Here is a 27004-nt window from a genome sequence, read left to right on the forward strand (position 1 = left end):
CGTGATGTGCTCCGTCCGATCCAGACCCACTTCAGTCCTTCACTCCTGACTTTCACCTCCTCCTGATGTCTCGTCGGACTCTCCTCCCTGCGACGGGTCCGCGGCGTTGGCTTCCTGGTTCCCATCATGCCGCGGGGCCTCGTCCAGGATGAGCAGGTTGGTCATGGAGTCGGCCACGGCTTCTCTCAGCTCGTCCTCCGACTCTTCAAAGTTACTGAGAAAAACAATCAAATGTAATGTTTGTGAGAAAAAGCAAATTCAACATTAAAAATACAGTGATCCCTCGTTTATCGCGGGGGTTACGTTCCAAGAAGAACCCGCGGGAGTCGAAATCTGCGAAGTAGAAACCTTTATTTTTTTACAGTTATTATACAATGAAATACTCCATAAAACATTGAAGCTCACACGCGTGCTCTCACAACTTCAATTTGGCAGCGGTTTTACGTACGTGTGCATATGAATCCATAACGTTATTGACACACGGGTTGAGAAGACGTGGAGAGCCAATCAGAATGCAGAACACAATGCATGATGAAAATCCGCGAAGCAGCGAGACCGCGAAAAGTGAACCGCGTTATAGCGAGGGATCACTGTAATATCATGGAAATGTGGTCTCGGCCCTGTCCCGTCCCACTGTGGCCCACGGGCATCTGGTTAAATGGGACAAAAAGAGCCTAATAACAATCAATAACAAACATGAGCTGGTGAAACGGAGCCGATATTAATGTTCTGTGTCTGGACTAAACCAGGTCTAAACCAAGACTAAACTAGGACTAAACCAGGACTGAACCAGGACTAAACCAGGACTAAACCAGGTCTAAACCAAGACTGAACTAGGACTAAACCAGGACTGAACCAGGACTAAACCAGGACTAAACCAGGTCTAAACCAAGACTGAACCAGGACTAAACCAGGACTAAAATGAGCTCAATTTAAGACCCAAATACAAGTGTGAGCTCTATGACTCCGCCCACTCATGCAGTAGTGATCGCAGTGTTGTGGGTTCCTGGCCTTGACCATTTGCCGAATGTCTCGACCCTCTCTCCCCACTCTACACTGACCGGTCAAAAACACATCAAACTATTGTCATAATATCAGTTCTGTGAAGACTTTTGGATTAGGACGAGCCGCCGTACGTCAGTGATGGACGAGCGTTTAGAACCGTGTCAACAGAACAAAACTCTGGAAGTAAAGTTTAGCATTTAAGTTAAAGTCATGAATCTTTCTCACGTGTCGTCGTCATCAGATCGTGGCTCCAGTCGTTCTTCGTCGCTCTCCACATCCGAGTTCTCTTCCTCCTCTTCCTCCTCTGCCTCATCTTTCTCTTCTTCCTCGTCTCTCTCTTCTTTCTGCTGCTCCTGTCCATCACGAGTTGCAAGCTGCTTCAACTTCGCTATTTCTGTCAAAACAAACAAACAAAAAGTTTGTGTAATACAGAGAAATCCCAATGTAGCTCAAATAGTAAAGTGTTTATGTAGTTTTACTGGGACGTCCCATCTAAAGCTGAAGGCGGTGTTGCCCTGTCACGTCTCCTTCCAACACCGGCCCAGAGTCTAAAGTCTCCTAAACACGTCTCTGTGACTTTAAACTGTTGCCTGGAGCTGAGCTTTCCGTTTCCTCTTCATATCTACACAGGGCTGTGGGCAAAGCCTGTGTCACAGGCTCCAAAGACGACTTCTTACAATATTATACAGAAATCACTCTGGACCAGCTCACACCAGACTGTCTCTGTCTGATGGAAACAGAAGAGCAACACTTATGAGTGAAGACCAGAGTTATCCTGATCATCCAGACAGATTCAGTTAGTTTAACTCAGTCCAGTCCCAGGTCTCAGGTCCGATCTCGTACAGAATTGGGGTTTACCTGGACCACAGTGCAGGGGTTTTGGCGTTTTACAGCGTCTCTGAAATTAACACGAGCCTCCTCCACAGAGTCCAGACCACTTTCACTCACACTCCCTACGCTGGAGTCACGATTTGTTATACTGGAGCCACGGCACATTTCCCTAAACTCAAATAATAACAGCTTTTGTTCTCCACAGTTTAGGATCGTCTTTTTGGCTTTTATTTAACCAACGCTAAAGGTTAAGTTCAAAATAAAATGACAGATTTAGCTCAAACAAATAGCTTTAATATTTCGTACCTTTGAACATCCATTCATTCAGTGAACCAAACCCCCCAGTGTTCACAGACCTGCAGTGACAGACCCAAAGGTGGAGTCTTGAAGCTCGGCCTGGTTCAGGGCCTCGAGGAGGGCATTCTGAGCGCCCTCTGTCCACTGTCGCCGGGCAACTTCCTCTTCACCTGAAAAATACCAAACTTATTTACTATTTACAATATATATATTTTGTTGAATTAAGCACTGAATTTGTTGGCTTGGAACTCCATCTGAGCTTTTAAATTTTGAAATTTAAATAAAAACTTTACATTGTGGGTCAAATTTTACTTCTGTTTCTCAGTATAACCAGATCACGGTACTAGAATTATCCAAAAATGAAGTAATAATAGAAATAAACTGTAAATTATCTGTATTTAGTTTAAATTTCCGCTCTTTCCTTCTTAGCATGTCGTGTCTTTTACACCTTGCTCCGTTTGGATGGTGCAGTTGCCCAAAGCGTCCAGCAGGGTTTGGGGAATCCTCTGACTCCACCCCTTCCTCCGCTCCAGCCAATCGCCGAGCTGCAGCTGTTCTCCCGCCTCGAAGCTCAGGGTGCGGTTCAGAGGGTCCGCCTCCTGCGACGACACGGCAACCGGCAAAACGTTTAATCTCGTACGTTTTTCAGTTTCGTCGCTCGGCTTCATTTTGTTTTTTATTCGAGTTACGGACTCTGGAAACTCAGAAATGTGTCAAAATGTATTTTTAAACACGTTAGGTGAGAATTAACTATGAGACAAATGGGAAATGTCTGTAAAAATCCATCGCAAAATCACAAAATAGCCATACTGCGCAATATTACAGCAAAAGGAACAACATTTCCATAGAAACAAGCAGGAAGTACGAGTCAGGTCTGCGGTGATTAGGGCTGGGTAAAAAAAAACGATTCAATCGATTTTGGATCGATATAATAAAAATTTTGCAATATTGATTCATACGGCATGAGATCGATTTTCCCCCATGAAGTCTTGTGTGTGGCGCAGCAGTGGCGCAGCAGTGGCGCGTTTACGTCCGCTTGTCAAGCGTGCAAGACGCAGGTAAAACTCGGCTCAGCGAGCCGTCCCAACTCAAGTCTGACGTCTGGAACCATTTCGGATTTAAAACAAAGAGCCGGATAAAACCAAAGTGGTTTGCAAAATCTGCGAAGCGGAGGTCAGTTATTGTGGAAATACTACAAACCTCAGAAACCACTTGACCAGGTATCACACTACGCTAACGTTAGCTTCTGACAACAAGCCGTCCGGGGCTAAACAATATGAAACTGAGGGAATCACTAACAGTACCAGCCGATTCTCCGCGGGTCATAAAGATAACAGAAGCCGTCGCAACTTTTACCTCCAAAGATTTACGCACCCGTACTCCTGACGAGCCACACCGCTAATAATATGGCCGTGGCTATAGAGCCGCGGCGTGGTCAAATGGCCCAGCAGTTTCAGGAACCGCGGCACTGCCATATAGCCTCATGGCTAACCCTAACCCTAACCCTAACCTTAACCCTGACCTTAACTCGGCGCGGTCTAAAACGGCACGGTCAAATAGCGCAGCAGTTTCAGGGGCCGAGGCACAAAATAACATGGCAGTTTGGGCCGCGCGCCGCGGCTCTGTAGACACTCCCTAATAATATAGCTAATATGTTGATGGGGGCCACAGGAGTGGGGGGCCACAGGAGTGGGGGGCTGACCAGCAAAGACCCAGCAGTTGTGACGGACAACACTACAAATAATGGTTGGTGCAGTGGAGATAATGCAGCTGATGCACGTCGAACACACTGAACTGAGCCTCACAAGCAGGTCTAAAAACAACTTTATGTTTCAAAATTGTATTTTTGAGACTTGAGACAGTTTTGTTACCGCTGAAGTTTAAACTGTCCAATTTACAAGTTTGCACTTAAAACCAGTTTATGGTGAATAGAAAAAATAAAGTACATTTGTATTTTGTAACACAATTGAGCCATTTTCATTATTTAAGAGCAGATTGAATTGAATCGAATTGAATCGTGATTAATCGATTCAGGACGTTATGAATCGAAATCGAATCAATTTAGGAAATTGACCATGATACCCAGCCCTAGTGGCGATGCGACGTTATTCAGCGTAAATGAAAAAAACAACATGCTTTTATTTTTGCTTGTCATTTTTGAGCTGAAAATGGCTGAACCGGTTGTAAAAATGCACTTTGCTTATACGTTTTAAAGGTCCCGGTGCTGGACTTTACCTCCTCCCGATTTGAAACCGTTTTTGTGTCTTCGTCTTTCGTCTCTTCGTCGGGTTCGTTCAGTCTGATCTCAAACATGATTGGCTTCTGCACAAACGTTAAATGTACATAAAGAACATAAAGTTTTATGGTACATATAGTGTCAAGCCCGGGCGACGTTTAGCTGCACGATGTCGGGAAGGAGTAAGGGATCATCTCAAAATGGGTTGAAGCTGAAAAGACTTAATATTTTTCGTCTTGGGGGGGGGGGGGGGGGGGGGGTCCACTGTGGATTGAGTAAACAAACAACAGGTGACATTATTTGGAGATTTCATAACTTCTACTGATGAACTTACCAAAGGATGTTCAGAAATGTTCACTAGAGGTGAGCAGGGTCTATCAAGCTACTATCGTTTTACATTTTATGTGAAGCCAGTCTTTCGTCTTTTGAGAGAGACGAAAAAAATTACGTCTTTTCAGCTTCAACCCATTTTGAGATGATCCCTAAATGAAGCTGCGATATCGATACGACTGCGATACTTGAACTGCTCGACACGATAATAACGACATGCAGTTTAAGACAAAAGCGGTACAAAATGACAATCTGGAATAATAAAAGATTAAAAAGTGATTGAATAGGACGATAAAAAATAAAAATAAAATAAAAAATAAAAATACGGATTCAATTTGGAAATGGACTAAATGGGACTTGATTTAACATGTCATTATTTGTCATTATTTCCTATTGTATTATTATTATTATCATTATATGAATTATTATTATTATTATTATTATCATCATTATTATTATTATTTATTTATTTTTGTCTAGCTGTCTGGTCCTGTTTCTTGTTTTACTGTCTATAATTTAAAAAAAAATAAAAAATAATAATAATGATAGTTAAACATCCATCCATCCATCCATTTTCTACCGCTTGTTCCCTTTCGGGGTCGCGGGTGACTGGAGCCTATCCCAGTGACTTCGGGCCTTAGGCGGGGTATACCCTGGACAGTGGCCAACTCGTCACAGGGCCAACACAGAGACATAGACATTACAGACAGTTCACGCTCACATTCATTCACTAGGGCCAATTTAGAGTCACCAATTTTGCCTAACACATGCATGTCTTTGGACGGTGGGAGGAGCCGGAGAACCCGGAGAGAACCCACGGTAACACGAGGAGAACATGCAGACTCCACCCAGAGAGATCATGTGATGTTGGTCTGGTCCGGGAATCGAACCCACGATCTCCTTCTTGGGAGGCAAGAGCTCTAACCGCTTAAGAAGTATTTTTCAGTTTTGTTCTCATTTCAAGCATCAAAGCATTTTATTTTCTTAAATTTCAAGTTAGAAAATGCTTCTGTCTCTAGTCAAACTAAATATTTTATGCTTTTCCTGTCCATCTTATCAAAAATAAGATTCAGTCAAATTACACTCAAAACATGATATCTACTTAATTTTAACCTCATTCTCTTATTCTATTTTTGCATTCGTCAAACTCTAATTTAGATTATTTTTTTTTTAATCCTGACTAAAATAAGCCTTTTTTAACCTTGTCATTTGTGCATTTCTGTCAGATGGAGGATGTATTTAGTTGTTGCGATATCAATCTTTGAGTTAGCGATACCGATACCTTTATTATGTTTATATATTTAGCATTAACTCTATGTCACCTTCTTCTTTTTCCTGTCCTCTCTTCTGTCCTCTCTTCTGTCCTCTCTTCTATCCTCTCTTCTGTCCTCTCTTCTGTCCTCTCTTCTGTCCTCTGTGGGCTCGTCTCTGATCTGCCTCAGCGCTGCTTCAACATCCTGCCACAAAAACAGAATTATTATTACATTATTATTACAATATTATTACATTATTATTACGATATTATTACATTATTATTACGATATTATTACATTATCATTACGATATTATTACGATATTATTATATTAGGCTGGGCAAAATAATATGTCTGTTTGCAGTAACCCGACCGACCCGCTATGAAACTAGCCGACTGAAAAAAAAATATCAGCATTTTGTTGAAAAAACGTCAAAATCTTTTATTTTGCAATTATTTTGCCGACTCACCGACCAGTCTTTCCTAAACCACGTGTCAAATATTTTTATCAGGCTGGTAAACCTGGCTTTCATCTCAAAGGACTGATAACGCACCGCGTGACACAGTCCTCCACATGCGTCTGTAAAAAAACATAGCGCGCGTAGGAGTCGTCACATTGCCTTTTACAAGTTGGTTTGCCCTCGTCGGCGCCACTGACATCTCCATTGTAATGTCACCCTCTGTCAGGGGGTGAAATTTGACTTACGCAAATGCATTCTGGGATTGAAACACGCCCAGCAGCGTCACCACAACAAACATGGCAGCGCCCTTGTCCCCCGCATGTTCCCCCCGCTCGTTTTCGCTACCAAAATAAAGGATCGCGGCGTACAAAAGGTCGATTGAAATTTCTTAAAAATCGATCGGGAGATTTAGTCTCCCGATCGGGTTGATAGAGACGTTTTCCATCATTGACTGTTGAAGCCTGACCCCTGGTGGTCACTCCGACTCAAAAAAAGACAAAATTTGGATCTTTTTTTTTGCCTTCAAAGTAAAACAAATAAGAATTTGCCTACCGACCCAGATGAAAAATGTTGACTCGGGTTACAGCAAACAGACAATTTATTTGGGGTAGCATTATTATTACATTATTATTACGATATTATTACATTAGTATTACATTATTATTACGATATTATGATATTACATTATTACGATATTATTACATTATTATTACATTGTTACATTTTTACATTATTACATTATTGTTACATTATTATTACGATATTATTAAATTATTATTACAATATTATTACATTATTACGATAGTGTTATGATATTATTACAATATTATTACATTATTATTACATTATGACATTATTACGACATTATTACTACGATATTATTATTACATTGTTATTACACTGTCGTACGTCCTGACTTTGCCCGTCACGTTAGCGTCGTACCTGGTCTGGGGCCCCCGCGGGCTCCACCACAAACGTCTTGTGTCTTTTCGCCGGCTGAACCTGGAACATAAAGAATTTGAGCTGCGTTAAAGTCAAATTAACTGGGATAAAGCGCCCCCTACAGGTTGATAAAACGCCCCCTACATGTTGATAAAGCACTAATCACAGTAGGAAATTACCCAGCAAACACTGAGCTAAAACTCATCTAATGTCACAGTTTTTTATATTTGACAAATAAAAATATATGAGCGGGACTTTATTTTGTTGAATGCAATGTCTTACTTAAGATTGTACAATTTTTGCAGTGTAGAGCAACATTATTTGACCCATGTGACCAATCAGACCGTTTCATAATTACAAATATGAAAAGTGGTACATGAAAAATTCTGTCGCCTCAAATAATCAAACGTACATGAAGAACTTAAATAATTCTGAAGCTGACGAGGGGAAACCATTACGTCTCCATGGTTACAAGCTCATCGTTTATGACTTTTATGATGACCAGTTTAGACCAGTGTAGTTCTGCGCGAGTGTGAAGAGCCGACCCCCGACCCCTGACCTCAGTGCGGAGCTTCATCTCCTTCATGTCCTGATGATACTGCAGTCGGATCAGCTCCAGCTGCCGCAAGTACTCCTGCAGTACAAGAAATACTCCTACAGTACAAGAAATACTCCTACAGTACAAGAAATACTCCTGCAGTACAAGAAATACTCCTGCAGTACAAGAAATACTCTTGCAGTACAAGAAATACTCCTGCAGTACAATAAATACTCCTGCAGTAAAAGAAATACTCCTGCAGTACAAGAAATACTCCTGCAGTAAAAGAAATACTCCTGCAGTACAAGAAATACTCCTGCAGTAAAAGAAATACTCCTGCAGTACAAGAAATACTCCTGCAGTAAAAGAAATACTCCTGCAGTAAAAGAAATACTCCTGCAGTAAAAGAAATACTCCTGCAGTACAAGAAATACTCCTGCAGTACAAGAAATACTCTTGCAGTACAAGAAATACTCCTGCAGTAAAAGAAATACTCCTGCAGTACAAGAAATACTGCAAGAAATACTCTTGCAGTACAAGAAATACTGCAAGAAATACTCCTGCAGTACAAGAAATACTCCTGCAGTGAAATAACACAAATACTCCTGCACTACAAGAACACAAATACTCCTGCAGTAAAAGAACACAAATACTTTTTTTTTTAAACAAATAATGGCATTCTTTCTAATAAAAATTACTTGTTGTCCGTTTTGTTTCTTGTCCCGTGGCGTTTGTTGCTTTGGTCCCGTCTCGCTCTGGCTGGCGTGACCTCCAGGCCTGAGGGGGCGCTCTGCTGTGGACGGACGCAGACCCTAAAGGGAAATTCAGTTTGTGGGTGTTGCTTAGAAGAGTACAAAAATACACAATCACAACGAATACAGTGTCACATGGGTCATTTCAGTGCAAGTGCAAAGGGTTCAAGTGCAAAGGTCAAAGTGCAAAGGTTCAAGTGCAAAGGTCAAAGTGCAAAGGGTTTACCAGTTGCTTCTCCGCTCGCAGCTTGTACTCGTTCGCTTCTCGTCTTCGTTGTAAATATTCGTTTCTCGCTGCGGCGACGCTGAAAAACAAGAAAAGAACTCGACGACTAAGAGCGAGATCGTAGTATTTAGAGCGGCAGAGACAGACGTAGAGTAATACTGCTGACCACTGAAGGAAAATACTATATCAAAAATGTTTTAAAAAATGACTAAATAAAATGCACAAAAATTCTAAATAAGTAGATGAATAATGCAAATAATAAATAAATAACGCAAATAATAAATAAACAAATAAATAATGCAAATAATAAATAAATAATAAATGAATAAATAATGCAAAAAATAAATAAAATAAATAAATAAAATAAATAAATATAATTTAAAAATATATATATACCAACAAACAAAAGTACTACACAAAAGTAGAGCAGCTCACAGTTGGTAAGGCTCAGGGGCTTGATCCTCTCTGTGTCGGAGCTGGAAGGCGTCGAGCTGAGCGTGATAGTGGAGATACGGATCCACCGCCGCCTGCTCTGCTCTATAAACATATATATATATTTATACATTCAGCTCGTGAAAACATCTGTAACATCTGTATATTAAACACGTTCGGCAAAAGGAGTAATTCAGTGCATAAGTCGAGCTCACCTTGGTTTATGAGGATCAGCCGCTTGAGCCAGTCTGTGATGAAAAGGCTTTAGAAAGAAAAACATGACTTTATTTTCATGAAAACACAAGACAAAAAGCTCAAGAAATGCAAGCATGATGTGGATTAAACACACGAGTCCAGCAATGTCGTGTTTTAAAGAGGTCTGCATTTTATACTGTATATAATGAAGATTACAAGACTAGCTATGGATCCTTATTGTTTTAATTATGAGCAAAATAAAATACAAAAATGTAAGTTTATAGACTGATTATTCAGGTCACAATATATAACGTAAGAACCAAACAATAATAACTGTGACCATTTTAGAAGCCAAATTTAGTCTTTTGGTTCAATGTATTGTCCATAAAATAAACCTAAATGTAAATAACTTTATTTAATCTGGCTGTTTTTGTCACATTTAACTTTGTTTTGTCTTTCAGAGAGTTAAATGTAGTAAAGTCGGGCACAAACTTAAGCAACAGTCAAATGTCAGAGCACGAGAATGACAGAAAACTAAATATTTCACTGTTGTTTGGTCACAGTCTCAATGATAGTGATTTTTTTTTTTAAATTGTGATGTTTTTTTCTCACAATAACCGTAACAAAACATTTGATAATGAGACGTCCCCAGCTGTGTATGGTGGTGAACTGCATTATCACAGTCAAACGTCAACATTTATCATGTCTTCTGTGTTCATTTTGGTCTAAACTGGGTTATTTTTAAGTCTAAACGGGTAAAACCCGTGTTAGGATCCGTACTCTCTAGAGAAGATGATAATATCACGTGTAAAACCTGTGTTAGGATCCGTACTCTCTAGAGAAGATGATAATATCACGTGTAAAACCTGTGTTAGGATCCGTACTCTCTAGAGAAGATGATAATATCACGTGTAAAACCCGTGTTAGGATCCGTACGCTCTAGAGAAGATGATAATATCACGTGTAAAACCCGTGTTAGGATCCGTACTCTCTAGAGAAGATGATAATATCACGTGTAAAACCCGTGTTAGGATCCGTACTCTCTAGAGAAGATGATAATATCACGTGTAAAACCCGTGTTAGGATCCGTACGCTCTAGAGAAGATGATAATATCACGTGTAAAACCCGTGTTAGGATCCGTACTCTCTAGAGAAGATGATAATATCACGTGTAAAACCCGTGTTAGGATCCGTACGCTCTAGAGAAGACGATAATATCACGTGTAAAACCCGTGTTAGGATCCGTACTCTCTAGAGAAGACGATAATATCACGTGTAAAACCCGTGTTAGGATCCGTACTCTCTAGAGATGATGATAATATCACGTGTAAAACCCGTGTTAGGATCCGTACGCTCTAGAGAAGATGATAATATCACGTGTAAAACCCGTGTTAGGATCCGTACTCTCTAGAGAAGATGATAATATCACGTGTAAAACCCGTGTTAGGATCCGTACTCTCTAGAGAAGATGATAATATCACGTGTAAAACCCGTGTTAGGATCCGTACTCTCTAGAGAAGATGATAATATCACGTGTAAAACCCGTGTTAGGATCCGTACGCTCTAGAGAAGATGATAATATCACGTGTAAAACCCGTGTTAGGATCCGTACTCTCTAGAGAAGATGATAATATCACGTGTAAAACCCGTGTTAGGATCCGTACTCTCTAGAGAAGATGATAATATCACGTGTAAAACCCGTGTTAGGATCCGTACGCTCTAGAGAAGATGATAATATCACGTGTAAAACCCGTGTTAGGATCCGTACTCTCTAGAGAAGATGATAATATCACGTGTAAAACCCGTGTTAGGATCCGTACTCTCTAGAGAAGATGATAATATCACGTGTAAAACCCGTGTTAGGATCCGTACTCTCTAGAGAAGATGATAATATCACGTGTAAAACCCGTGTTAGGATCCGTACTCTCTAGAGAAGATGATAATATCACGTGTAAAACCCGTGTTAGGATCCGTACGCTCTAGAGAAGATGATAATATCACGTGTAAAACCCGTGTTAGGATCCGTACTCTCTAGAGAAGATGATAATATCACGTGTAAAACCCGTGTTAGGATCCATACTCTCTAGAGAAGATGATAATATCACGTGTAAAACCCGTGTTAGGATCTGTAGATCCTTGAAGGAAGATGATAATAACCCGCTCACTTTGTGCCGCAGCGGTGTATGAAGTCTTTGAGGAATCTTCCAGTCCTGTTTCTTCATCGTCGCTCTCTCTTCAGCTCTGGGACTTTTCACTTTCTCTACAAACAATAAAAGGAGAATAGAACCTCCACCAGATGGCGCACTAGAGTTCACCATCACAGTGTCATGTACCATCACTGCTGTATTCAAGGACAATCACCACTAGAGGGCGGTAAACCCCACTTTAGACCTGTCACTGTTCAGCATTACCTTGTATTGGAGCTGGTCGGACAGAAGGTGGCGCTCTGTTCGGGGCTGAGACTGTGGGACTTGACTTGTCCTGTCAAAAAATATATATATATAAAGCATTTTGAACATAGACAGACACAACGCCGATTGTAATTTGTATTTTACATATATGTTATGTAGAGCAACAACACTCGACTGGAACATTGAGAATTTCAAAATACAATTTTGTCTCAAAGAAGTTTGAAATATTGTGACTGAAGGCTTCTAGATGGAGAATATTTACAATATTTACATTTTGATTTAAAAATGCAGCTGTCGTCATAAAAAAGTCTTTTAGATCTGTTTTTCTGTATTGTCTAAATAAAGATTATAATGATCAAAATACAATCTATTTAATATTGGTCTGGGCGTGGTTATTCAGATTAATACAGCCCTAATCTTATGATCCTACACTTTATATACAATTTATGTCCCAGAGAGTATTTTTTGAGTAATTTATGGTTGTAATGTCTTAATCTGGGAGGGACACAACAACATTTTGATTCAGGTGAGATTTAGAGCTTGAACCGACCGCCCTGTTGTTGGAGGGCAATCGCTCATGTGCCACTGTCCTCCCCTTTAAAGAAGAATCATCACGTGAGAAAACGTGCAGCTTAAATCAATCAACATTAAGAGCAGATAATAAGAGTCTATCTGCACCGGACACGCCCTCTGCACCGGACGCGCCCACTGCACCGGACGCGCCCTCTGCACAGGACACGCCTTTTGCACAGGACACGCCCTCTGCACCGGACGCGCCCTCTGCACCGGACACGCCCTCAAAGCTTCCAACAACGTGGACTTTGTGTCTGAGCCTAAAATATGACACCAGGACAAATGAGGCGTCTTAAAACTGTCTGTGAGTAGGCTAACGTTTATTAGCATAGTTGCGCAATAACATGTAAACGAGCATTAGCATTAGCTGCTAACGACCTGAAACAAACAGCTCAGCCTCAGTCTGGAGTGACCTCTGTGAGTCCACTGGTCCCTCCTGACCACAGTCACACACTTCTGGACACACGGGGTCTTTTAGGGCGTGACAGAAGAATCCACAGCCCACAGTGAACATGCAGCTTTCGTCCTCAAGGTGGCAGCAGAAACGAGCAGAAACTTTTAGAGTCATAATTACCTGTTCTTCCAGGTGTTTGCTCAGATGTTTCTCTAAAAACGGCCGCTTGAGGACCGAGCTCACGGACGGACGATCTCGAGGGTTCACCTGCGCACAAGTCATTTTATAGCGCACTTATCAAAATCTAACTAGCTGCTAATTAGCTGTTAAGTCATAATTAGCTGTCCCGTTTTACTGTCTTATTCTGCGTACCTTTATTCTGCTGCTAATTAGACATTCACAAACAGTTTCCTGTCATTATAAACTCCTCATTACGGCTTCATAGTATGGCTGTTCGGACATTTTTTATATAAATTATGATGTCAATAGCGTGTTAAGAGTTTGTACCACAGAAATGCATCGCTTACTTGTGTACAGAAATGTCCTAACATCAAACTGATAAGCAGTAATGAAGAGTTTATTCATATTTAAGAGCTGATGGACACATACACATACATATGCTAAAGAAGGAGCTAGTTAGCCGCGCCCTGATATAAAGTGTGTTGTATTGTTGAGTGTCCGTGAGGAACCTTGAAGAGCTGAGTGATGAGGAGGCGCAGGTCGTAGGAGTATTGTGCTGGCACCGGGTTGTAGCGCCCCCTGCAGATCTTACTGACCAACTGCCTCAGACTGCCGCCCTCAAACTGGAGAAAACAGGAAATGCAACATAAACGGCGTTCATTAGTCTTGTGTCTTTTATTTATTACATTTGATTCATCTCGCTTCTGTCATGTGCTGCACAAATAAAGTTGGATTGAATTGGATGCAGCGGAAGGTCAAAGGTCGAAGGTCAAAGCTTTATGGATTATTTGTAATAGAGTTTTTGGTCTTTATTATTTTATTCGCAAAACATTACATGCATAAATGTCGGTTCTTTAAGTCCATTGCAAACTTTTTTTAATGGAGGAATTTGTTAAAAAAATCGATAAATCTCTCTCTGTTGTTAAGTCCAAAAAGTGCTTCGAAACTTATCTAATTTCCTGATCATTTGTATTTCTCCTCTCCTTGAACCGACACCTTAACGTGGTGGAGGGGTTTGAGTGCCCGAATGATCCCGGGAGCTATGTTGTCGGGGGCTTCATGCCCCTGGTAGGGTCTCCCAAGGCAAACAGGTCCTAGGTGACGGGTCAGACAAAGATCTGTTCAGAAGCCTCTTATGACGACGACACGAACAAGGCCGTTTACGTCGCCCGGATCGGCGTCACCGGGGCCCCATCCTGGAGCCAGGCCTGGGATGGGTGCTCCATGGCGAGCGCCTGGTGGCCGGGTCTTACCCCACGGGGCCCGGCCGGGCACAGCCCGAAAGAGCGACGTGGGGCCGCCCTCCCGTGAGCCCACCACCAGCAGGAGGATCCATAAGGGGCCGGTGCAGAGAGATCTGGGCGGCAGTCGACGGCAGGGGCCTCGGCGACCAGATCTCCAGACACAGAGACTAACTCTGGGGACATGGAATGTCACCTCGCTGGGGGGGAAAGAGCCTGAGCTTGTGCGGGAGGTTGAGCGATACCGACTAGATATAGTCGGCCTCACCTCCACGCACAGTTTGGGCTCTGGAACCCATCTCCTCGAGAGGGGCTGGACGCTCCACTTCTCTGGTGTTGCCCGCGGGGAGAGGCGGCGGGCTGGTGTGGGCTTGCTGATAGCCCCTCAGCTCAGCCGCCACGTGTTGGAGTTTACCCCGGTGAACGAGAGGGTCGCGTCCCTCCACCTTCGGGTGGGGGACAGGTCTCTCACTGTTGTGGCGGCCTACGGGCCGAACAGCAGTGCAGAGTACCCGGCCTTCTTGGAGTCCTTGAGAGGGGTACTGGACAGTGCACCGACCGGGGACTCCGTTGTTCTACTGGGGGACTTCAACGCCCACGTGGGCAATGACAGTGACACCTGGAGAGGGGTGATCGGGAAGAACGGCTTCCCCGATCTGAACCCGAGCGGTGTTCAGTTATTGGACTTCTGTGCTAGCCACGGATTGTCCATAACGAACACCATGTTCAAGCACAAGGGTGTCCATCAGTGCACATGGCACCAGGACACCCTAGGCCGGAGGTCAATGATCGACTTTGTTGTCGTGTCATCAGACCTCCGGCCGCGTGTCTTGGACACTCGGGTGAAGAGAGGGGCAGAGTTGTCAACCGATCACCACCTGGTGGTGAGTTGGATCCGCTGGCGGAGGAGGAAGCCGGACAGACTTGGCAGACCCAAGCGCATTGTGAGGGTCTGTTGGGAACGTCTAGTGGAGCCCTCTGTCAGTAGGGTATTCAACTCGCACCTCCGGGAGAGCTTCTCCCATGTCCCGGGGGAGGTTGGGGACATTAAGTCCGAGTGTACCATGTTCTCCGCCTCCATTGTTGATGCGGCTGCTCGGAGCTGTGGTCGCAAGGTCTCCGGTGCCTGTCGTGGCGGCAACCCCCGAACCCGGTGGTGGACACCGGAAGTAAGGGATGCCGTCAGACTGAAGAAGGAGGCCTATCAGGCCACTCTGGCTTGTAGGTCTCCGGAGGTCATCGACGGGTATCGGCAGGCCAAGCGAGCCGCGGCTCGTGCTGTCGCAGAGGCAAAAACCCGGGCCTGGGAGGAGTTCGGGGAGGCCATGGAGGAGGACTATCGGTCGGCACCAAAGAAATTCTGGCAAACCGTCCGGCGCCTCAGGAGGAGGAAGCAGTGTCTCACCAACACCGTTTACGGTGCGGGTGGAGGCCTGCTGACCTCAACTGGGGATGTCGTCGGACGGTGGAAGGAATACTTTGAGGATCTCCTTAATCCCTCAGTCACGTCTTCCGAAGAGGAAGTGGAGACCGGGGACTCGGTGGCTGGCTCATCCATCACCCAAGCTGAAGTCACTGAGGTTGTTCGCAAACTCCTCGGTGGCAGGGCTCCGGGGGTGGATGAGATCCGCCCTGAGTACCTAAAGTATCTGGATGTTGTAGGACTGTCTTGGTTGAGACGTCTCTGCAACATCGCGTGGCGTTCGGGGACCGTGCCTCTGGACTGGCAGACCGGGGTGGTGGTCCCTCTGTTCAAGAAGGGGGACCAACTACAGAGGGATCACACTCCTCAGCCTCCCGGGTAAGGTCTATTCCAAGGTACTGGAGAGGAGAATCCGACCGATAGTCGAACCTCGGATTCAGGAGGAGCAGAGTGGTTTTCGTCCCGGTCGTGGAACACTGGACCAGCTCTATATCCTCCATCGGGTGCTCGAGGGTTCATGGGAGTTTGCCCAACCAGTCCATATGTGTTTTGTGGATCTGGAGAAGGCTTTCGACCGTGTCCCTCGGGGTGTCCTTTGGGGGGTGCTCCGGGAGTACGGGGTCCGGGGCCCTTTGCTCAGGGCTGTCCGGTCCCTGTATGACCGGAGCAGGAGCTGTGTTCGCATTGCCGGCAGTAAGTCAGACCTGTTCCCAGTGCATGTTGGACTCCGCCAGGGCTGCCCTTTGTCACCGGTTCTGTTCATAATTTTTATGGACAGAATTTCTAGGCGCAGTCAGGGGTCGGAGGGTGTCCGGTTTGGGGACCACAGGATCTCATCTCTGCTGTTTGCAGACGATGTTGTCCTGATGGCTCCATCAAACCCGGACCTGCAACATGCACTGGGACGGTTTGCAGCCGAGTGTGAAGCGGCTGGGATGAGAATCAGCACCTCCAAATCCGAGGCCATGGTTCTCGACCGGAAAAAGGTGGCTTGCCCTCTCCAGGTGGGTGGGGTGTCCTTGCCCCAAGTGGAGGAGTTCAAGTATCTCGGGTCTTGTTCACGAGTGAGGGAAGGATGGAGCGTGAGATCGACAGGCGGATCGGTGCAGCGGCTGCAGTGATGCAGTCGCTGCATCGGACCGTTGTGGTAAAGAGGGAGCTGAGCCGAAAGGCAAAGCTCTCTATTTACCGGTCGGTCTACGTTCCTACCCTCACCTATGGTCATGAGCTTTGGGTAGTGACCGAAAGAACAAGATCGCGGATACAAGCGGTCGAAATGAGTTTCCTCCGCCGTGTGGCTGGGCGCTCCCTTAGAGATAAGGTGAGGAGCTCGGCCACACGGGGGGAGCTCGGAGTAGAGCCGCTGCTCCTCCACGTCGAGAGGAGCCAGCTGAGGTGGCTCGGGCATCTGTTTCGGATGCCTCCTGGGCGCCTCCCTCGGGAGGTGTTTCAGGCATGTCCCACCGGGAAGAGGCCCCGGGGAAGACCCAGGACACGCTGAAGAGACTATGTCTCTCGGCTGGCCTGGGAACGCCTCGGAATCCCCCCGGAGGAGTTAGAGGAAGTGTCTGGGGAGAAGGAAGTCTGGGAGTCCCTGCTCAGACTGCTGCCCCCGCGACCCGGCCCCGGATAAAGCGGCAGAAGATGGATGGATGGATTTGTATTTCTAAAGTATTTAAAGGTATTATTATTTTGTGACGGCATTGTCATTTTATTCAGTTTTATTTTACTGTGATTGAACATATGATTTATGTTGCATTTGTGCAGTACCTGATTTCTTTGTAATTTGTTCATTTAATTTATAACAACAACAACAACAACATAATATTAATAATAATAACAGTAATATAATAATAATAATGATAATGTAATAGAGCTGATTTAAGGTTAAAAACTTTTGCAGCAACATGTTCTTAATGTAAAAAGTACTGTATTTTCCGGAGTATAAGTCATACTGGAGTATAAGTATAAGTCACATTTTTTTGAGACATTTATTTGATCAAATCCAAGACCAAGAACAGACATTTCATCTTGAAATGCAGTTTAAAATAATAACAGATGAGAGAACATGGTGAATAGGTGTACGTATGCTAACGCTAACACCTTCAGCTACATGACGTATGCTAACGCTAACACCTTCAGCTACATGACGTATGCTAACGCTAACACCTTCAGCTACATGACGTATGCTAACGCTAACACCTTCAGCTACATGACGTATGCTAACGCTAACACCTTCAGCTACATGACGTATGCTAACGCTAACACCTTCAGCTACATGACGTATGCTAACGCTAACACCTTCAGCTACATGAGGCACAGACAGAACTGTGGTAAGTGTCTGGTATGTTAACGTAACATATGAACAGTTATTCAGATAACTATAGCATAAAGAACATGCTAACAAGTTTACCTCTTTAACTCTTTCTACTTCAGGAAGGCTCCTCCCAATGGGCGGGTCTTACCACAGAACAGTATTAATATCGGAGTTCTCGATCTAAATTATTTTATTGACAATGACTCTTGGATGAGAGTCGAAACGTCTATTTTTTCTAACTGAGTCCAGATGACTACAACTGAAGCTTTTTCTACTATACTTACTGTGCAGTTATTACAGTGCAGTACTTACTGTGCAGTTATTACAGTGCAGTACTTACTGTGCAGTACTTACACTGCAGTTATTACACTGCAGTTATTACAGTGCAGTACTTACTGTGCAGTTATTACAGTGCAGTACTTACTGTGCAGTACTTACAGTGCAGTTATTACAGTGCAGTTATTACAGTGCAGTACTTACACTGCAGTTATTACACTGCAGTTATTACACTGCAGTTATTACAGTGCAGTACTTACTGTGCAGTACTTACAGTGCAGTTATTACAGTGCAGTACTTACAGTGCAGTACTTACACTGCAGTTATTACACTGCAGTTATTACAGTGCAGTTATTACAGTGCAGTACTTACAGTGCAGTACTTACACTGCAGTTATTACAGTGCAGTTATTACAGTGCAGTACTTACAGTGCAGTACTTACAGTGCAGTACTTACAGTGCAGTACTTACAGTGCAGTTATTACACTGCAGTTATTAGTAGGATGAAGTACTTACTGCATGTCGGAGCATACAGAGCTCGTACAGAACACAGCCCAGAGACCAGACGTCTCTGAAACAAGAAAATAAGTTCTTATTGTGGCGCTCAAGACAATAAAAATGTCAAATTTGGGCCGCGCCCAATTATTTATTTATTAACACCGGGTGACAGGGAGTATACAATATACATTTTTTCATCAAAAGATAAATAAATAATATAAATATGAAGGGATAAAGGGCGTGATAACATTTTTTTTAAATAAAAAAATTAAATGATGTGTAGGTCAATGTATTGGTAAATAGTTGAATAACAATTAATAAAGTAAATAAAACATTTGAGATTAAAAAAACAAAAAAAACACTTTCTATATTGATACTAATATTTAATTTAGTGTCTTCAGCCGGTCGGCTTCCTGTCTGTTAATCCATAATAGTGATTATTCAGGCCACAATATAAGCGTAAGAACCAAAAAAATACAAAATAATATTAAATAATAATAATCGTGGCCATTTTAGAAGCAAAATTTAGTCTTTTTTTATCAATGTATCGTCCAAAAAATAAAGAAAGAATCTGCCTGTATGTCACATATAACTTTAATTTGTCTTTTCAGAATGTTAAATGTTTTTCATCACAATAAATCGCAATGTTCTTCCTCACAATAATCGTTAAATCGCGATGTTTTTCCCACAATAATCATGTTTTTCCTCACAATAATCGTTAAATCGTGATGTTTTTCCCACAATAATCATGTTTTTCCTCACAATAATCGTTAAATCGTGATGTTTTTCCTCCAATAATCGTTAAATAGCGATGTTTTTCCCACAATAATCGTTAAATCGTGATGTTTTTCCCACAATAATCGTTAAATCGTGATGTTTTTCCCACAATAATCGTTAAATCGCGATGTTTTTCCCACAATAATCATTAAATCTGTTGAATGTCGTGACGTCGCTGCCCGTGGATGAGAGTACTTCTGGAGTCGCGTCTTACGTCTTGTTGTTGTACGGCCGGTTCTCGCAGATTTCTGGAGACAAATAGTACGGCGTCCCCACACAGGTACGAGCCAGATCCGTGGTGCTGCGGAGTCACACGCCACATTTAGACCGAGCGGACATCGTTTATCCACCGTTTATCCACCGTTTATCCACTGTTTATCCACTGTTTATCCATCCGGTGTGAGTGTGAGGAATGAGAGGAATATCACTTTAGTCTGGACGCTTTTGTCACTTTTACTCAGAGACACGTTATGACTCAAGTTTGGAGTCTGTAGTAGAACTCTTTCTTCAGTTTCTCAGGTAAATGTGGCTGAGTAGCGCCCTCTTCTGGCAGTGTTTATAAGTAAAAGAGACTGAACAGTGTTACAAACATGTGGACTTGTCTCTGATCTAGGAAATGGAATGAAATGCAAAGTTAATCATCTTTTTAACATAGCTGTGCCTGTAGAGTGTAGTTCTATTTATTTGCCAGTAGTTTTATTTTGAAATTTTAAAATGTATATATTTTTTTGTTTATTCAATCTTGTTTTATTTATTCATTTTTATCTATGTAGTTCAATTTATTTATTTAGTTGTATTGATTTCGTTTTTTAAAATGTATTGGTAGTTTTATTTTGTTAATTTTATTTAGTTGTATTTATTTATTTAATTTTATTTATTAATTTAGTTTATTTATTTAGTTTTATGTATTTATTTAGTTTAATTGATTTAGTTTTTTAATTTACTGGTAGTTTTATTTAGTTTTATTTCATTTATTTAGTTTTATTGATTGATTTAGATTATTTATTTTGTTTTATTTATTTTGTTTTTTTCTAATTTACTGGTAGTTTTATTTTATTTATTTATTGATAGTATTTATTTATTTTTTTTAGTCATTTTGTTTATTTTATTTAGTTTTCTTTTAATTTACCGGTAGGTTTTTTTCCCCATTTTATTTTATCCAGTTTTATTTATTTAGTTGTATTTATTTAACAATAGTTTTATGTATTCTATGTATTTTCTTTATTTAGTTTTATTTATTTACTGGCTGTTATATTTCTTTATTTATCACAATGAGGAAATGTTCCATAGTAAAATTAGCTACAGTTAATTAGTCAATTTGAGGTTTCTGCAAAGATCTAAAGCTCCGTGTTTCCGTTTAGAGTTCCGTTAACTAAACTAAACTAAACTAAACACCGCGTTCGCCAGCGCACCGAGGAAGAACGCCATTCAAATGAGGCTAAAAACAATAGCTGTTCCGCTCCAGCTTCAAAAGTCGAGTTTGAAACGATTGGAGTAAGTTTGGTGCTGAAGGTGATAAGACTTTGAAAACACGGAGGAGCGCTTCTTGGATTACCACCGGATGACATCACGGGGTGGAACCTAGTGACCTTTGACCTATGGAGAAGAGGAAAGGTTTGGTGGAAGTTCGTCCGACTCACTTGTTCAACATTCGTGCGATGCCGAAGTCTCCAAGCTTCACTTTGGCGCCTCTGCTGGTCAGGAAGATGTTCTGCACCAGAGAACGAACGTGATTTAAAGTGTCTCTGTGTCGCATACTGATGACATCACAGAGGGTGGAACTCGTTTGATAACCTCCAACAACGTTCAATTTGTCTTCTTTTGTTTATTTTTATTTATATATTTGCTTTTTAGTGAGACAAACAATGACAAAAGCAACATACAAATTATATAGAAAATACAAATAATAATAATAATAAACAATATAATTAATTTTAAAATAAATAAATATGAAATAATGATTAAAATAAATAAAATAAATAAAATAAATAAAATAAATAAAATAAATAAAATAAATAAATAGAATAATTAAAATAAAAAAATAAAAAAATAAAATTAAATAAATTAAATAAATTAAATAAACAAAATAAACAAAATAAATAAAATAAATAAAATAAATAAAATAAATAAAATAAATAAAATAAATAAAATAAATAAAATAATAATCCATCCATTTTCTACCGCTTGTACCGCGACTTTCGGGGTCGCGGGTGACTGGAGCCTATCCCAGTGACTTCGGGCCTTAGGCGGGGTGCACCCTGGACAGGGGCCAACTCGTCACAGGGCCAACACAGAGACATAGACATTACAGACAGTTCACTCTCACATTCATTCACTAGGGCCAATTTAGAGTCATCAATTTTACCTAACACATGCATGTCTTTGGACGGTGGGAGGAGCCGGAGAACCCGGAGAGAACCCACGGTAACACGGGGAGAACATGCAGACTCCACCCAGAGAGATCATGTGATGCTGGGAATTGAACCCATGATCTCCTTCTTGGGAGGCAAGAGCGCTAACCGCCTTTGCCACCGTGCAATAATAATAATAAACTTTATAATTAATTTTAAAATGTAAACAAATAAAATAAATAAAATAAATAAAATAAATAAAATAAATAAAATAAATAAAATAAATAAAATAAATAAAATAAATAAATAAAATAAATAAAATAAAATAAACATTCGACCTTGTTTCTAAACTTGATTTGCTTCTGAACTGGTCCAAACGTGTCGACCAAGGCAAATCAGACTTTGTTTTAGATGAACGTCATTAGCGGATGTAACAGTTTCATCCACGTTCAACACAAATAACGGCAGCAAGTGAGAACCACCGGGAGTCTCGTTCTGAGAGACCAATAACGGCTAAAACGCGCCGGACGTGAAAAGAGAACGCCTGAATACCTGAGTCTTGATGTCCCGGTGCAGGTGTGGAGAACGTGTGGAGAACGTGTGGAGAACGTGTGGAGAACATGTGGAGAACGTGTGGAGAACGTGTGGAGAACGCCTGAATACTTGAGTCTTGATGTCCCGGTGCAGGTGTGGAGAACGCCTGAATACCTGAGTCTTGATGTCCCAGTGCAGGTGTGGAGAACGTGTGGAGAACGTGTGGAGAAGGTGTGGAGAACGCCTGAATACCTGAGTCTTGATGTCCCGGTGCAGGTGTGGAGAACGCCTGAATACCTGAGTCTTGATGTCCCAGTGCAGGTGTGGAGAATGTGTGGAGAACGTGTGGAGAACGTGTGGAGAACGTGTGGAGAACGTGTGGAGAGCGTGTGGAGAACGCCTGAATACCTGAGTCTTGATGTCCCGGTGCAGGTGTGGAGAACGTGTGGAGAACGTGTGGAGAACGTGTGGAGAGCGTGTGGAGAACGTGTGGAGAACGTGTGGAGAGGGTGTGGAGACCGTGTGGAGAACGTGTGGAGAACGTGTGGAGAACGCCTGAATACCTGAGTCTTGATGTCCCGGTGCAGTTGTGGAGAACGTGTGGAGAACGTGTGGAGAGCGTGTGGAGAACGTGTGGAGAGCGTGTGGAGAACGTGTGGAGAGCGTGTGGAGAACGTGTGGAGAACGTGTGGAGAACGCCTGAATACCTGAGTCTTGATGTCCCGGTGCAGGTGTGGAGAAGGTGTGGAGAACGTGTGGAGAAGGTGTGGAGAACGTGTGGAGAGCGTGTGGAGAGCGTGTGGAGAGCGTGTGGAGAACGTGTGGAGAAGGTGTGGAGAACGCCTGAATACCTGAGTCTTGATGTCCCGGTGCAGGTGTGGAGAAGGTGTGGAGAACGTGTGGAGAAGGTGTGGAGAACGTGTGGAGAAGGTGTGGAGAAGGTGTGGAGAAGGTGTGGAGAACGTGTGGAGAACGTGTGGAGAACGTGTGGAGAGCGTGTGGAGAACGTGTGGAGAGCGTGTGGAGAACGTGTGGAGAACGTGTGGAGAACGTTTGGAGAAGGTGTGGAGAACGTGTGGAGAACGTGTGGAGAGCATGTGGAGAACGTGTGGAGAACGTGTGGAGAACGTGTGGAGAACGTGTGGAGAGCGTGTGGAAAACGTGTGGAGAACGTGTGGAGAGGGTGTGGAGAAGGTGTGGAGAACGTGTGGAGAGGGTGTGGAGAACGTGTGGAGAACGTGTGGAGAGCGTGTGGAGAAGGTGTGGAGAGCGTGTGGAGAGCGTGTGGAGAACGTGTGGAGAACGTGTGGAGAGCGTGTGGAGAAGGTGTGGAGAGCGTGTGGAGAGCGTGTGGAGAACGTGTGGAGAACGTGTGGAGAGCGTGTGGAGAAGGTGTGGAGAGCGTGTGGAGAACGTGCGGAGAAGGTGTGGAGAGCGTGTGGAGAAGGTGTGGAGAGCGTGTGGAGAAGGTGTGGAGAGCATGTGGAGAAGGTGTGGAGAGCGTGTGGAGAAGGTGTGGAGAAGGTGTGGAGAACGCCTGAATACCTGAGTCTTGATGTCCCGGTGCAGAATCTTCTTGTCGTGGATGTGTTTGAGGCCGAGACAGATCTGCACGAACCAGTTTAAGATCTGCAAACCACACGGCGTTCTTTTGAGATTCCCCCGCTCCGACGGAACGTTCCGCGACGGCAAAAAGTACCTGGTCCTCGGTGAAGGCCACGCCCCTCTGCGCCCCGATCCGCCTCATCAGGTCGCCGCCGTCGCAGTACTCCATCACGATGTACAGGGAGCCCTTCTCTGCAAAGACATCGCTCGTTTATACGTGCGCGGTTTTGCAGCTGAAACGCCGCGAGACTCAAACCTCGAAACGAGTCGATGAACGACACGATGTTGAAGTGGTTCATCGTGGACAGCAGCGTCACCTCCTTTTGGGACGCTTCCTTTTCTTTCGCCGACATCTGGAAGAAACATGGCAGAGATGAACTAGAGCGAGTCTGACCTCTGACCTTCAAATTCTCAAAACTGGCCCAAAAGGGAAAGTCTAGATATAATTTTTTGGAGGACGGAGGATGACCGATTACCGATAATAAGTAAAGTAAAGTAAAGTAAAGTAAAGTAAAGTAAAATAAAGTAAAATAAAATAAAATAGAATAAATAGTAAAGAAAAATGAAATAAAATAATCCAAAGAAGTAAAAATAAAATTTATAATAATAATAATAAAAATAAAAACAATAAAATAGTACAAATGAAATAAATAAAATATATAATAATAAAACTAAATAAACCAAATAAACTAAATAAAATAAATAAATAAAATAAATCAATCAATCAATCAATCAAATCAAATCAAAATAAATACATTTATCTTGATTGTATCCTGTCTCTTTGTCCATGGACACTTTACCATCCCATGCATTTCTTGTTGTTTCTTAAGTATGAATTTACACAGGATCTTTGCTCTTATGGGATGTTTGTCGTTGTCCTTGATGTTATTATATTATTATTATAATATTGCACTGAATTCTTGACACATTCCCCTCACAGAGCACGTAAACGCACTGTTGCACGTGGCTCTTCCAAGTCCAGTCCAGAAGGTAAAGCAGAACCTGTACTTTACGTTACAAAACACGTAAATGATGCGACTCAACGTTGAATTAAAGGATGGACAAATGGCTTGCCTTCCTGAGATTGACCTGCTTGACCACACACTGGGCGTCGTCACCTCCTCCTTTGACCTGGACCAAAAAGGCTTTTCCGAAGGCGCCCTCTCCGATCTGCCGGACGACCTCATACCTGTGCATGCCGCCTGGAAGCACAACCATTCATTCAATCCAAAAATATGTATTCTAACACTGTTTAATGGGTTTAATCCTTTTTTAATTTCCTATCCATGGTTTCAGAAGGATGAGAAATGACTACATAACAATTAACAATAAAAAAAACAAGCATTATATATATTGTTTGACTGAGAAAAAGTCCTCAAAATGTTACAGGAAGATAAAACCTAATGACAGGTCATAGATACGTGTGACGAAGGACCCGCCCCGTTTCTGCCAGGTGCCTGATTGACAGGTCGAGTAGCCAATCACGCGTTAGCATAGGCAAGTTAGGTTGAGGATGCTACGTGTTTGCAGAGTTTTAGTTGTTTTCCCCCACATCGTGTAGAGCTTGTGGTTGTAGTTTGGTGTGCGTGATAAAAAAACCACACACGTATTTACATGATTAATAACTGCTCTGTAAATACCAACCACCAGTATTATTTGACTGAAATCTTTAATAAAGAGAAAACCCTGGATCATCTCTCCCAGTGCATTCTTACCAATGCCCCCTGGCGGTCACAACCCGTATAAAACCAGTAAATTAGCTCTCCCCAAAACAAATGGTGCCGAAACCCGGGACAAGTGAGGCCACCGTGGAATAAATAGAGATGTATTCAGACCAGAGTCACCTTCTACACGATGCAGGTGCTCGGCCACGCCGAGACAGAAGACCACCTGTTTGGATGCAGGACTACGTGTCCACCCCTGCACAGCAAGCTGCTCTCAATGCATATGAGCAGCAACAACCATATCCCAGCGTGGAGAGATCGGTGGGGAGAATTGCCAGGACGACGTCTCTCACACCTCCACAGCCTGCTGACTGGAGTGAACTAGAAGGAGCCAGAGCTATGGATCCATATGCTGCTGAATATTCCCTGCGTTTACCTGTAAGTACACCAGTCACGCCCAGGCAGAGACCAGCTGCAGAAGAAACATCTGACACTCTAGCATTGTTACACCGAGTGCTTAACGACAATCATAGTATGCAAAGACAGATGATGGACATGCAAAGGCGCCTTGATGCAAGAGAGTTCTCATCCCAACGATTCATCCCGATGCCAGCCCCTGCTCCACCACAAGGCCTACGTGCACCTTTGAGCCAGGATCACAGTCAGCTTCTGCTCTCTGCTCCGCCTGCACAAGCTGTGAACTTTATGTTGCCTACAGATCCTGAGTACTGGCCACCTCCTCCCCCTCCTGTAACAGATGAGTTCATTGAAAGGCCACTATCACCGCCACCACAAAGGATGGTGTCTGAACTCACGGAGCTGCTAAGGGACATGAGAACTACCCCACAAGATCCGCCAAGGTATGTTGCAGATACACACCACTCCCCATCTCCTGTGCCGACGCCAGAGTATGGCAGCCCCTATACTCCACCAAGACGTGAGTCAGAGCACACCAGACCCCTGCCTCCTCCTAAACATGAGGTGGTGTATCGCGGCCCTAAGCCTACAATCCCTTCATTCACAAAGGGTGATCCAAGAGAGTTTGCCAGGCTCAAGGTGGCCCTGGAGAATCTTCTGCCTGAAGACGCCACTGAACGCTTTAAGTATCAAATACTGTTAGACCACTTAAAGCACGAAGATGCCTTGCTTATTGCCGATTCATATATCAACTCACAGCAGCCATATACAGACACAATGGCCAGTTTAACTGAGCGTTATGGCCAGCCCCACCAGTTAGCACTCAGGAAGATTGCAGACCTGATG

The 27004-nt window shown here is 43.0% G+C and overlaps 2 protein-coding genes across 2 annotated transcripts in view; both read right to left on the reverse strand.

Moving 5' to 3' along the window:
• lcp1 (lymphocyte cytosolic protein 1 (L-plastin)) overlaps positions 1–27004 on the reverse strand; it is a 281117-nt gene that overhangs the window by 44250 nt on the left and 209863 nt on the right. The window lies entirely within an intron of this gene.
• LOC140359276 (serine/threonine-protein kinase Nek5-like) lies at positions 40–25276 on the reverse strand. The gene is made up of 22 exons (XM_072444136.1): positions 25152–25276; positions 24334–24430; positions 24172–24269; positions 24018–24101; positions 21228–21298; positions 19802–19888; positions 18829–18883; positions 13566–13679; positions 13057–13143; positions 11910–11979; positions 11664–11758; positions 9519–9565; positions 9307–9408; positions 8872–8950; positions 8592–8705; positions 7828–7989; positions 7356–7415; positions 4387–4455; positions 2582–2732; positions 2193–2303; positions 1231–1399; positions 40–214 (listed from the first exon to the last, which is right to left on the reverse strand). Exons 1-22 carry the CDS (start codon positions 25272–25274, stop codon positions 40–42), a joined length of 2220 nt encoding a protein of 739 aa, XP_072300237.1. The 5' UTR covers positions 25275–25276.

Source organism: Eucyclogobius newberryi, unplaced genomic scaffold (assembly GCF_026437365.1).
Source record: "Eucyclogobius newberryi isolate DKJ021-1_F unplaced genomic scaffold, fEucNew1.0.hap1 SCAF_14, whole genome shotgun sequence".
Taxonomy (NCBI): domain Eukaryota; kingdom Metazoa; phylum Chordata; class Actinopteri; order Gobiiformes; family Gobiidae; genus Eucyclogobius; species Eucyclogobius newberryi.